This window comes from Bos indicus x Bos taurus, chromosome 2 (genome assembly GCF_003369695.1).
Source record: "Bos indicus x Bos taurus breed Angus x Brahman F1 hybrid chromosome 2, Bos_hybrid_MaternalHap_v2.0, whole genome shotgun sequence".
NCBI lineage: Eukaryota > Metazoa > Chordata > Mammalia > Artiodactyla > Bovidae > Bos > Bos indicus x Bos taurus.
This window is the reverse complement of record NC_040077.1, coordinates 89,644,295-89,658,509: the sequence shown is the minus strand read 5'-3', so window position 1 is coordinate 89,658,509 and position 14,215 is coordinate 89,644,295. Positions and strand designations below refer to the sequence as shown.

At 41.3% G+C, this 14,215-nt stretch overlaps 1 protein-coding gene across 8 annotated transcripts in view; it reads right to left on the bottom strand.

Annotated features, from left to right (window-relative positions):
- CFLAR (CASP8 and FADD like apoptosis regulator) overlaps positions 1 to 14,215 on the bottom strand; it is a 54,444-nt gene that overhangs the window by 14,525 nt on the left and 25,704 nt on the right. For 6 of the 8 annotated variants that reach the window (XM_027564251.1, XM_027564242.1, XM_027564216.1 and 3 more), the window contains 3 exons: positions 10,597 to 10,654; positions 4,461 to 4,510; positions 3,694 to 3,775 (listed from right to left, as the gene is read on the bottom strand). In XM_027564251.1, coding sequence (XP_027420052.1) covers positions 3,694 to 3,775; positions 4,461 to 4,510; positions 10,597 to 10,654 — 190 coding nt within the window. Of the gene's footprint in view, positions 1 to 3,693; positions 3,776 to 4,460; positions 4,511 to 10,596; positions 10,655 to 11,380; positions 11,487 to 14,215 lie in introns of all 8 variants that reach the window. The other 2 variants (XM_027564271.1, XM_027564278.1) reach the window with 2 other exon arrangements.

Below are 14,215 nucleotides of genomic sequence, written 5' to 3'. Positions count from 1 at the left end.
AAAGCTAGAAAGGGAGTTTATTGTGCTCTGGTTGCTCATCTTGAAAATGGGGATAGGAGTGATACTGTGCAGGGCCCTGTGGGGCCCTGCATTTCTTTGATTACAGAAAACAGCCTTCACCCAGCTTCCATGACCCTCCCTGAGTTCCAATGGGCAGATTCAAGCAGCTGTTAATCAGGAAAGGAAGGAATGGAGGGAATGTGAGACCAGGGAGAAACAAAGTCAAGAACAGTGTTGGGGCAAAGTCCTGTGTACCCATCAACAGACAATATCTTTGAGCTATTTTGCAGATACTGATACAGGCCTCTGGATCCCAGTTCTCTGGTCCCTCACTGATCTGGGGTCAGGCTCCATGTGCTAAGCTCAAAGCCATGGCGAGTTCTAGCCCAGCAATTTACAACTAAAATTAAACAAACAAAACGGACAAGTAACATTAACTAATGTCCACAAAATGGATATTTCAATGCCTGCTAAATGTATGTGTGTGTGTGTTTAAGGCACTGCCCTAAGTTCTTTACAAGTACGACTCACTCACTCTTCCTAATCTCCCTATGAGGTGTGTCCTGTTATGAACTCAGTTTACAGAAGGAAAATGGAGCTACAGAGAGGCTAGAAAAAGTGCCCCAGGTAACAAACTAGGACACGGCAAAGCCATGATTCCCACCTACATGGTGGTATCCCAGGGCTCAACTCTGATCACAACTCTATAACACAGAAAAATACAAATACACACTCAGTCCCGGCCTACAAGAGGTTCATAACTCAACAAGAGAGGTAGACACTGGAATTTAGCCATGAAAATCACAAGTCATGGCTTTATTTTTGTGATTCTCCTCATACAACAGCTATACATTCTGCACCAAGTCCAGTTGGGAACTTCTTGCTAATGAATGAAACAAAACTGGTTACAACCAAAATAGGAGGACGATCACACAATCTCTTTCTGAGAAAGCATTTCCTTATTCTTAAGTGAATACTAAGGGAATACCAGACCACCTGATCTGCCTCTTGAGAAATCTGTATGCAGGTCAGGAAGCAACAGTTAGAACTGGACATGGAACAACAGACTGGTTCCAAATAGGAAAAGGAGTACGTCAAGGCTGTATATTGTCACCCTGCTTATTTAACTTCTATGCAGAGTACATCATGAGAAACGCTGGACTGGAGGAAACACAAGCTGGAATCAAGATTGCCGGGAGAAATATCAAGAACCTCAGATATGCAGATGACACCACCCTTATGGCAGAAAGTGAAGAGGAACTCAAAAGCCTCTTGATGAAAGTGAAAGTGGAGAGTGAAAAAGTTGGCTTAAAGCTCAACGTTCAGAAAACGAAGATCATAGCATCTGGTCCCATCACTTCATGGCAAATAGATGGGGAAACAGTGGACACAGTGTCAGACTTTATTTTTTTGGGCTCCAAAATCACTGCAGATGGTGACTGCAACCATGAAATTAAAAGACGCTTACTCCTTGGAAGGAAAGTTATGACCAACCTAGATAGCATATTCAAAAGCAGAGACATTACTTTGCCAACAGAGGTCCATCTAGTCAAGGCTATGGTTTTTCCTGTGGTCATGTATGGATGTGAGAGTTGGACTGTGAAGAAGGCTGAGCGCCGAAGAATTGATGCTTTTGAACTGTGGTGTTGGAGAAGGCTCTTGAGAGTCCCTTGGACTGCAAGGAGATCCAACCAGTCCATTCTGAAGGAGATCAGCCCTGGGATTTCTTTGGAAGGAATGATGCTGAAGCTGAAACTCCAGTACTTTGGCCACCTCATGCCAAGAGCTGATTCATTGGAAAGACCCTGATGCTGGGAGGGATTGGGGGCAGGAGGAGAAGGGGACGACAGAGGATGAGATGGCTGGATGGCATCACTGACTCAATGGACGTGAGTCTGGGTGAACTCCAGGAGTTGGTGATGGACAGGGAGGCCTGGCGTGCTGCGATTCATGGGGTCACAAAGAGTCAGACATGACTGAGCAACTGAACTGAACTGAACTGAAGGGCTAAAACTGGAGAAGGCAATGGCAACCCACTCCAGTACTCTTGCCTGGAAAATCCCATGGACAGAGGGGCCTGGTGGGCTGCAGTCCATGGGGTCGCTAGGAGTTGGACATGACTGAGCGACTTCACTTTATTTTTTCACTTTCGTGCATTGGAGAAGGAAATGGCACCCCACTCCAGTGTTCTTGCCTGGAGAATCCCAGGGACGGGGGAGCCTGGTGGGCTGCTGTCTATGGGGTCGCACAGAGTCGGACACGACTGAAGCGACTTAGCAGCAGCAGCAGCAGCAAGGGCTAAAACAGAAAGAACAAATCTTGTACATCAAATACACCTCAATTTAAGAAAAATAAAATAAATAAATACAGGACCCATCTATAGCTCAAGAGACAGCATTTCTCACATCTAACTAAATACAGGACAGGAGAAAGTAAGATCATATCTGAAATCCCAGGAAATTCAGTGTAATAGTTGCTAATTGGACCTTTCTTGGATTCTCTTCCCATAAAGTTCACCATGGTAATATTTAAATATATACGTATTTATTTTTACTTATTTGGCCACACCATGTCTTAGTGGTGGCACACAGGATCTTTGATCTTCGGGGGGCATGCAGGATCTTTAGTTAAGGCAAGTGGACCTGGTTTCCCAATCAGGGATCGAACCCAGGCCCCCTGATCTGGGAGCAGAGTCATAGCCACTAGACCACCAGGCAAGTTCCACCATGGTAACATTTTAAGTGAGCCTAAAAAAACACAGTTCTGACTCATTCTAAGAGAATGTTGAGAAGCTGGAAAACTGGAAATAAAACGATCAATCCTTTCAAGAAAGAGATAAAAAATGGAACCAAATTTTATTGCACTTATATAAGCTCTTCTCATTATTTTTTGATGCATCACCAGTGATTGATTCAGTTCGAGTCAGACATCCAACAGCTAAGCAAAAAAAATCCATTCAGATCCAAACAAGGATAAACAGGCAGTATAGACTCAGGCCAATAACCAAAGTTCAGGATGGTAGACACAGTGCTTCTAAATGAGCACAAATTTATCCTATTTTTAATATTCCCCAGAAAAGCTTTAAAGACCTATCTAGGCGAAATGATGGGGCATCTGATAATACTGAAGCCCAGAAAAACCTTCCATTTTTAACCCCTCCTTGGATTTCAGGACTCCTTCCTGCCGCAGCATCTAGCATGAAAAGAAAAGACCTCCCCAACTTTCACAAAATTTGCCTTTGTGCCAGAGACAGCGCTATGGGTTCCTCCAACTCCCTTTCATTTTCCTCCTGACACACAGCTAGACTCAGTTCCTTGTCTACTGTGGTTGGATGGGGCCATGAGTTCTAACCAAAGGATTGTGGGTAGAAATGATACATATCACTTTCAAGCCTGTCCCTAAAGTCCTTCTGAGCTTCTCCATTCACTTCCGTCATCCACCAGCCATATATAGAGGTTCCAAAGACAACTCCAAGCCCTCAGACAATGACACCACTGATGTACACCTGCAACGAAGCTCCCCAGCCCCATCCCCACCAGACATGAGTAAGAAACTACCCTTCCTGTGTGAAACCACATTTTTGGGCAGTGGTTTGTTAAACAGCAGCTAGTGTTGATGCCTCTGATGAATACTGCTTGTGTGTGCCTCAATCTCACTATGGAGCATCAATTCATCTGAAGCCTTCACACCTACCTGTGTCATTGCCAATGCAGTCAATTATCAGGCAGATTCCCAGGGGCTTGCTCTGCATCTTATATCTCTCTTCTACTATGTGCTGGAAAGGAAAGCAGGGATTGTCAAAGAAGCTAAACATTGTTCTCTTACCTCAAGGTCCTCCCCCCATACTATCTTTTCTTTTGGATTTCCTTAAATTTCCTTTTGGCAGATGAGTTACTCAATAGGCACAGGCTGAAGTCACCATGACTGACATTTCCCTTCAACATCAACCAGTTATTTTAGTTTCTAATTAACTTTAATGAAACCTGCAGTCCCTTTACGCATTAGCTTTGTGAGATAAAGATAACGTAAAACACAGAGAAAAGATTGGTCATAAGTTTCCACAGCAACCTGCGTTTATACAAGTGATATTTTTCCAAACCAACACAAAAGGAGGCCTTTTATTGCCTTCTGTTATGGAGAAGACGTACCAGCATAGAAAAAGTCATAACAAGTCAAGGTTTGGAGTCATTGCTTACTTATTTACTCAGCAATCACTCAGCTGAGAAGAGAAATGCCACTTGGAATTTTCCTGTATTCCAAAGTTCACTAATGCAATCCACTTCAACATCTTTTTCTTTGCTACATCCAAGGTTCCCCTTTAGAACAGAAGCGCTCTCAGAATAGCATCCTCAGCATCCTACTGTCACAAAGAATTCTTAATAGACAGGTATTTGTAAAGCCATCAGTGTTCTCCACAGATACTGTGCTTACACTACCAAGTCAGATCATTTATTCTGTACCTGAGGCAAAAATGCTCCTGATTCCTGAATGGGTCTCTTCACTGGTTCTCCTGGGGGTGAGAGAGAAATCATTTACAAAACTGAAGGAGAACTAAGGCTGTTCCTAGTCCCTGCTAGCTTTTATGTCACACCTGTTCTCTTTCCCGATTTTCTTCCCCGCTACTATCTCTTCTTTCCCCAGCTATACTCAGCCCCAAGCTTCTAACCTCACACTGAAACACTTAACTAACTGATAACAAAACACAAGTCCCCATGCCAAACGGGTTGTGTAGAAAAACCACCTAAATAGAAGTAAAGAAGGTTCTCCCTTGCCCTCTTCCAGGTAAGAACTCAGTGACGGGGAGTTTTTAACCTGATAGGGAGAATCTGATAAACTTACTTCCCAATTAATATATCAATAACTTTACTGCATGTGCTGAAATTGCACACAATGCCTCAAGGGAGCAGCCTTAGAGACTCAGAGAAGGAAAAGCTTTTGTGAGTTTACCACTTAATGGAAGAGATGGCCACGTTTTGTTAATCCAGTGTCAATGGAAGATTGTAAAATAAAATGTCAACGGCAAGATATCAGACAGTGGGCTTAGCAAATGTAGATGAGCTTAAAGCAAAGTAGATAAAAAATGACTTTACTAGTCCCAGGGAAGTGGAGAAGCCACCCATTTTAAAGCCATGAAGGGCTGGCTGAAACCCTAGCACCATCACTAGTAAGCTCTGTGATCTGGGCAAGTTTCTTCCTGAAGTCTTGGGGTTTCTTGGGGTTTTGTTTTGTCTTGTTTTGTTCATCTCTAAGATAAGCACCTAATTTATAAGATTGCTGCACAAATGAGTAATAATATCTAAAGACAGGCAAAGAAAATGCCAGTGTTGGTCAAGTTTGGGAAATGAGCACTTTCAAATGGTAATGCTGTATAAGCTGAAACAGACTTTTTAAGGGACAATTAGCAATATCCTTTAAACCAATGTTCTGCTTCTAGAAGTTTATCATAAGAAATAACAGAAAAAGTGTGCAAAAATGTCATGGAGAGGTACTGAAGGACTGTTTGTAACGGCCCTAAGCTAGAAAGAGCCTGAAAGTCTACTAACAAGAAACTGGTTAAATAAATAATGGTACATAGAATACTATGCAATGTTAAAATAGATAACAGAGATTTTATGTTCTTGACATGAAAAGATATGCAGGATATATTAAGTGAAAAACAGATTACTGAATAATATGTTTAATACTGAGCCAATGTACTTAAAATCATGTATGTATGTGTGTGTATATTCCATATACTTACTAGAGGTACATAGATCAAACATTAATAGTGGTTATGTCTGATACTCAGAATTAAGAGGAAATTTTCACTTTTTTATATTTTAATAATCATGGCTTAACAGAATTAAAAGAAAACACACAAAATAATCTATGTAATATGTCCATCTTAGTTCAGGGTACTTCAGGTCAGTTCAGTTCAGTCGCTCAGTCGTGTCCGACTCTTTGCGACCCCACGAACCACAGCACGCCAGGCCTCCCCGTCCATCACCAACTACAAGAGTTTACCCAAACTCATGTGCATTGAGTCGGTGATGCCATCCAGCCATCTCATCCTCTGTCGTCCCCTTCTCCTCCTGCCCCCAATCCCTCCCAGCATCAGGGTCTTTTCCAATGAGTCAACTCTTAACATGAGGCGGCCAAAGTATTGGAGTTTCAACTTCAGCATCAGTCTTTCCAATGAACACCCAGGACTGATCTCCTTTAGGAAGGACTGGTTGGATCTCCTTGCAGTCCAAGGGACTCTCAAGAGTCTTCTCCAACACCACAGTTCAAAAGCATCAATTCTTCGGCGCTCAGCTTTCTTCACAGTCCAACTCTCACATCCATAAATGACCATTGGAAAAACCACAGCCTTGACTAGACGGACCTTTGTTGGCAAAGTAATGTCTCTGCTTTTGAATATGCTATCTAGGTTGGTCATAACTTTCCTTCCAAGGAGTAAGCGTCTTTTAATTTCATGGCTGCAGTCACCATCTGCAGTCATTTTGGAGCCCAAAAAAATAAAGTCTGACACTGTTTTCACTGTTTCCCCATCTATTTCCCATGAAGTGATGGGACTAGATGCCACGATCTTAGTTTTCTGAATGTTGAGCTTTAAGCCAACTTTTTCACTCTCCTCTTTCACTTTCATCAAGAGGCTTTTGAGTTCCTCTTCACTGTCTGCCATAAGGGTGGTGTCATCTGCATATCTGAGGTGATTGATATTTCTCCTGGCAATCTTGATTCCAGCTTGTGTTTCCTCCAGCCCAGCGTTTCTCATGATGTACTCTGCATCTAAGTTAAGTAAGCAGGGAGACAATATACAGCCTGGACATACTCCTTTTCCTATTTGGAACCAGTCTGTTGTTCCATGTCCAGTTCTAACTATTGCTTTCTGACCTGCATATAGGTTTCTCAAGAGGCAGGTCAGGTGGTCTGGTATTCCCATCTCTTCCAGAATTTTCCAGTTTATTGTGATCCACACAGTCAAAGGCGTTGGCATAGTCAATAAAGCAGAAATAGATGTTTTTCTGGAACTCTCTTGCTTTTTCGATGATCCAGTAGATGTTGGCAATTTGATCTCTGGTTTCTCTGCCTTTTCTAAAACCAGCCTGAACATCTGGAAGTTCACGGTTCACATATTGCTGAAGCCTGGCTTGGAGAATTTTGAGCATTATTTTACTAGCGTGTGAGATGAGTGCAACTGTGCGGTAGTTTGAGCATTCTTTGGCATTGCCTTTTTTTAGGAAACTTCTCAGGGTATTTAGCACTTACTAAAAGTGTTAATAAATTGCAGTTATTGTAATCATCATCCAGTTGAAATCTATTTGGAAGTCCAAAATAATAGGAACACTTGGTTTGATTAAACTTCTATTAAATTGAGGGCAAGTTATCAGGATGCTTTTCTCTTTTACCAGCAAATGAACCATATCCAGGCAAGAGCAGGCAACCAGCTCTCCTAAGGATCTTCAGGGCTATTGAGAGCTTCATCTACCTCACCTGTATAATTACCATCAAGGATAAACCAGCCATCACAGAGCCCAGTGGAAAGAGCTCTGATTATTTTAAACTCCTATCCAAATCTACCAGTTCTCCCAATTTAAACAGCTAACTCTTACCACCTCACCGGTGTTTTAAGAAACATGCTGTCAGAAATTAACTCACTCTTCAACAGCTCTGGCTGGAGGGCCGACTTTTATGCATGGAATGATGGGCATGACCTGCTCCATCTGGCTGATGTGGGCAGAATGTTTGGAGGTGCACACAGACAGTATATGGGCTGAGTCAGGGGATGTTGGCAAGGGGCCTGCCACATAAAGGAAGCTTCCATCAGGCCACCACCCTGCTCGGTACACTCAGGATCGCCACTGCACATAGGACAGATTCCAAGCTCCTCAGGGAAGACTGAGCCCTCCTTACCTGTCTAAGCAGCCCCGCATCTTAAGTACAATCATATCCACTACAGTAAGACTCAGCCCTCTTTTCAAGGAGAACTCAAGACAAGCAAAAAGCACCCTTCTTGAAAATGATAGCATCAAGAGCTGATGTTTTAAGAGTGATGAGAGAGATCTTACATCCCTTAAATCTTTTGGTTGACTCAGTTCACTCACTCAGTCATGTTCGACTCTTTGTGACCCCATGGACTGAAGCACTCCAGGCTTCCCTGTCCATCACCAACACCCAGAGCTTGCTCAAACTCATGTCCATCAAGTCAGTAATCCCACCCAACCATCTTATCCTCTGTCATCCCCTTCTCCTCCTGACTTCACTCTTTCCCAGCATTAGGGTCTTTTCAAATGAGTCAGTTCTTCCCATCACGTGGCCAAAGTACTGGAGTTTCAGCTTCAGCATCAGTCCTTCCTATGAATATTCAGGACTGATCTCCTTTAGAATGGACTGATTGGATCTCCTTGCAGTCCAAGGGACTCTCAAGAGTTTTCTCCAACAGCACAGTTCAAAAGCATCAATTCTTCAGCCCTCAGCTTTCTTTATGGTCCAACTCTTAACATCCATACACGACTACTAGAAAAACCATAGCTTTGACTAGATGGACCTTTGTCGGCAAAGTAATATCTCTGCTTTTTAATATGCTGTCTAGGTTGGTCAGAGCTTTTCTTCCAAGGAGCAAGCATCTTTTAATTTCATGGCTGTACTCACCATGAGCAGTGATTTTGGAGCCCAGGAAAATAGTCCGTCACTGTTTTCATTGTTTCCCATATATTTGCCACGAAGTGATAGGACCAGATGACTAGGATTTTTTTTAATTCTTTTATTTGTAGAGGTGGAGAATGTCATCTTACAGAATCTACATTTATTAAATGGGCTATAAAACAAGAGCCTGCTGCTGCTGCGTCAGTTCAGTCGTGTCCGACTCTGTGCGACCCCGTAGACAGCAGCCCACCAGGCTCCCCCGTCCCTGGGATTCTCCAGGCAAGAACACTGGAGTGGGGTGCCATTTCCTTCTCCAATGCATGAAAGTGAAAAAATAAAGTGAAGTTGCTCAGTCGTGTCTGACTCCTAGCGACCCCATGGACTGCAGCCCACCAGGCCCCTCCGTCCATGGGATTTTCCAGGCAAGAGTACTGGAGTGGGGTGCCATTGCCTTCTCTGAAAACAAGATCCTAGTAACCTTTTTTCTTTCTGCTCCTAGGTAATTGGTTTAACATGGCTTATGACCATGGCTAGATTAATGTTTAACATGGCCTGGTTAGAGTTCTGTTTGAGGTATAAATGTCACATGCCTTAAAATATATAGCCAAAACAATGAAGTCAGAGGTATTTACATTCAAATAAGCTAATGTGATCATGGAAAAAGCAAGAGAGTTCCAGAAAAACATCTATTTCTGCTTTATTGACTACGCCAAAGCCTATGACTGTGTGGATCACAATGAACTGTGGAAAATTCTGAAAGAGATGGGAATACCAGACCACCTGATCTGCCTCTTGAGAAATCTGTATGCAGGTCAGGAAGCAACAGTTAGAACTGGACATGGAACAACAGACTGGTTCCAAATAGGAAAAGGAGTATGTCAAGGCTGTATATTGTCACCCTGTTTATTTAACTTATATGCAGAGTACATCATGAGAAACGCTGAGCTGGAAGAAGCACAAGGTAGAATCAAGATTGCCGGGAGAAATATCAGTAACCTCAGATATGCAGATGACACCACCCTTATGGCAGAAAGTGAAAAGGAACTCAAAAGCCTCTTGATGAAAGTGAAAGAGGAGAGCGAAAAGTTGGCTTAAAGCTCAACATTCAGAAAATGAAGATCATGGCATCTGGTCCCATCACTTCATGGGAAATGGATGGGGAAACAGTGAAAACAGTGTCAGACTTTGTTTTTTTGGGCTCCAAAATGACTGCAGATGGTGACTGCAGCCATGAAATTAAAAGACGCTTACTCCTTGGAAGGAAAGTTATGACCAACCTAGATAGCATATTCAAAAGCAGAGACATTACTTTGCCAACAAAGGTCCGTCTAGTCAAGGCTGTGGTTTTTCCTGTGGTCATGTATGGATGTGAGAGTTGGACTGTGAAGAAGGCTGAGCGCCGAAGAATTGATGCTTTTGAACTGTGGTGTTGGAGAAGACTCTTGAGAGTCCCTTGGACTGCAAGGAGATCCAACCAGTCCATTCTGAAGGAGATCAGCCCTGGGATTTCTTTGGAAGGAATGATGCTAAAGCTGAAACTCCAGTACTTTGGCCACCTCATGCCAAGAGTTGACTCCTTGGAAGACTCTGATGCTGGGAGGGATTGGGGGCAGGAGGAGAAGGGGACGACAGAGGATGAGATGGCTGGATGGCATCACTGACTCAATGGACGTGAGTCTGGGTGAACTCCGGGAGTTGGTGATGGACAGGGAGGCCTGGCGTGCTGCGATTCATGGGGTCGCAGAGAGTCGGACACGACTGAGGGACTGAACTGAACTGAACTGAACTGAAGCTAATTTGATGGATAACTAGAAATGCCAATGAATATATTTTAAGAGTTCAACTGTTCATTTTGAGACCTTAATTAAAATATGTAGATAAAGGAATGGCCAACTCTAAACATGCAACATTTTGTACTTGAATTATCAAGCATTTTTAAAAGTGAATATAAAGAAAAGCTGGTCTTACTTTGAATGTCAGGTGGTCCCATCATAAGCCTTTGTTCTTTACTCCTGCCATTCTGGAGCTTCAAACATAAAAAACAAGGTCACACTCCCCGTTCATTTTTCAGAGTCATATTATATTACACCTCTTTAAATATCTTGATAGGATTCTTAGGAATAAATTAAAGTATCACATTCACTGTTAAATTTTCTAAAGAAAACTAGCAAGAGACATTAATTCCATAAAACTATAGTCTATGACCAAAGCAGCAATTCAAAGTGAAAATACAATAAATGTGTAAATATATTCAACTAGCATATTAGAATGTTTCAAAAACAGCTCAATAAAGTCAGACGTCATGGTACAGGAGAGTTGCCACAATAACTCAAAGTTAGAACAAGCTGTTGGAACTTGCAACGTTCAAAATTCTGTGTTAAAGATCACATCATTCAGCCTGATCTTTAACACAGAGGCAAGGTACAGGTATGATTAAGAGTGGGGGTAGAATTCTGCCACTTATTAGCTATGTAACTTTGAGCAAATTCTTTAACTATATGTCTGTTTCTTTATCTTCAAAATGAGGACAATAATAGTACCTACCTTATAAATATTTTTCAGGATTAAATGTATACAAGACACTCAGCACAGTGACTTTTAAGCATATGGAAGTGCTTAATAAATGTCCAGTTTTTATTTTTCTATAATGCCTAGCTATGCATAAGCCACATGTGGGTGTGGCTCTTGAACATTAGCCACCCTCTCTTAGGGCCAGAATGGGATGAATCAGAGAATGAAAGATTGAACAGACCCTTTCTCTTCCCAGATGACAGGTCCTGTGTAAGGCACACATAACACACACTGTCAACCATCTGATACGCTCAGCTTTCAAATGACAGCTCTCCTCTGAAGCTATCCTAGCCAAAAGAGAGAAGTACACTATTTGTTAAGCTGTGTCTATAGCTAAGTCTGTGCATCTAAATCAAAGAAAACACATAAATTGCTTTTATTAGTAATAACCAATGACTTAGCCAGAGGATAATGATATTAGAATTTGAAACCCCACATGGGTGTGCATTCACTTTTACATACGATTAAAGAGATATAACATCAAATCAAAGCTAGATTTACTCTAGATAAATATAAAAAACATTACAGTACAGAGTTACAACTTTTTTTTTTGGCTGCACCGCGTGGCTTGCAAGATCTTAGCTCCCCAACATGGGCTCAAACCTGTGCCCTCTGCAGTGGAAGCACAGAGTCCTAACCACTAGACAGCCAGAAAAGTCCCACAATTTGTTAATTCATCTGTTGGTATCACGTATCCTACAATGCCACTGTAATTTTTTTAATAATAATGATAAAGAATGTATTTGAAAACCATTCAGCCAGCTTGAACTAACTGTAATGTATCAAACATTTCACTCAATAGTTGAGAACATTCTTTTTTTTTTACAAAGTGCATATAGCATTCACCAAAGTAGACTGTATAATGTGCCATAAGTTCTAAAGGACAGAAATCATACAGAGCAATTATTTGACCAAAACAGAATTAAATTATAAATAGGGATGGTATGGGGAGGGAGGAGGGAGGAGGGTTCAGGATGGGGAACACATGTATACCTGTGGTGGATTCATTTTGATATTTGGCAAAACTAATACAATTATGTAAAGTTTAAAAATAAAATAAAATAAAAAATAAATAAATAAATCAATAATAACAAGGAAATGTTTATATCTCTGGAAATCAACTTTAACACTTCCAAAGGTATTTTGTCACATAAAGGGAAGTATTTGAACTCAGGGGCTAAATTTGGACAAAATTTATAAAGAGATGGGGCATTTAGAATAAAGAGATAGGGCACTGAGGGTGGGATAAGCGGGTAAGACTTCTCTAAGGGCACTCAGGAATCTTTGGAACTTGGGATGGCAAATGCTACTGAAATTTTAAAAGCACCTTTGCAAACTTGTATGAGTTAACATCCAGGCTCCTAAATCTTGTGAGGAATTCACAGAATTCATACGCCATGGTGCCTGCTAACTAAATGAATGAATGACCAAGGCCACAGATTAATATAGCAAATTTAAGGCAAAATTTACAGAGCATGTGGGTTCCTAAAAAGCCACAAAGACAGTGAATCCAATTACTTGCATTAACAAAGTAGAAAGGCAATAATAAAAATACAGCAGACTTTTAACTAAGAATGACAGTATAATTTCTGTTAGATACGCCATAGCAAAGAAAGTTCAGAAAATCGGGATCTGAATCCTAAATCAGTCTTCTCTCATGATTTGGTATCACAGAGGTTCAGAAGGACGAAGAAAAGCATATTTAATTCTGGAAAAAATGCACCACGGTGTAGAAGGAGTATGGATGGCCTAGGTCTGGCAGCAGGTACGGTGGGCAATCAATGTTCCTTAGGCCTGAGTGAAAGTTGCTCAGTCGTGTCTGACTCTTTGCAACCCCATGAACTATATAGTCCATGGAATTCTCCAGGCCAGAATACTGGAGTGGGTAGCCTTTCCCTTCTCCAGGGGGTCTTCCCAACCCGGGGATTGAACCCCGGTCTCTCGCATTACAGGCCGATTCTTTTATCAGTTCAACTTCAAAGGAGGCCCTTAGGTTACTTAGGCCTAAATGTCCTTATTTATTTAATGAGAGGGTTGGGCAGTTAATCCCTACCACCATCCATCTGAGTTCAGAAATTCTATTGCCTAATGCTGTCTTACAACTTATCTCCTCCACAAAACTATTTTTATTATAGGTATAGTCAATATTTTCATCACATACTTTTATGAAAGTGCTTATGATTTAATCACAAATGATAAACTGTGGTCCTGACTACACATTCCATATATCCTTATATGTGCATGAGGATGAGATTACAATGAGATTAAATCCTCAGTATAAAAGATTAACCAAACAATTTTTCTGATGATGACCTTGCACCACTGACTAACACAATCGCCAGAAGTGACTATCTGTTATTTACGGTCACAAATCAGTCATTCAGTGACAAAAACACTTTTACACTTTTGTTGAAATCACTAAAATAAGCTCAATGAAAAGCAAATGCACAAAGAGGTAAACACAAGGATATTTATTTTGAAGTATTGTCATATAACAAAAGATTAGAAAAAACATCTACATCCATATTTATAAAACATATTGCGATACAGCTAGAAAGTATCACTTGGAAACTATGTCCAATCTCTAAAAACAATGATTAAATAGAGGCAGTCCCATATGATTCATACGAAAAAATTTCTAAGAATTCTCAGGTCAGGACAGTGGGCATAGCATGCTACCATTTGTACAGAAGAAAAAAAGTAAAAATTAATATGATATGTGCATAGACTACCTCCAAATGGTCAGAGAAGAAAATGGATAACAACAGCTGCCTCTGGGGAAAGGAACTGGGTAAGAGGAAACGGACTTTAAAAATCATTTTAGCACCTTTTGAGTTTTTTGTCCATGGGCATGTCCTACCCATTTTTATTTCAAAAGTTAAATTCTCTAGACTTCCTTGGTGGTCCAGTGGTTACGAATCTGTCTTGCAGTGCAGGGGACACAAGTTTGATCCCCAGTCAGGGAGCTAGATCTCACATGCCACAACAAAGAGTTCACATGCTACAACCAAGACCT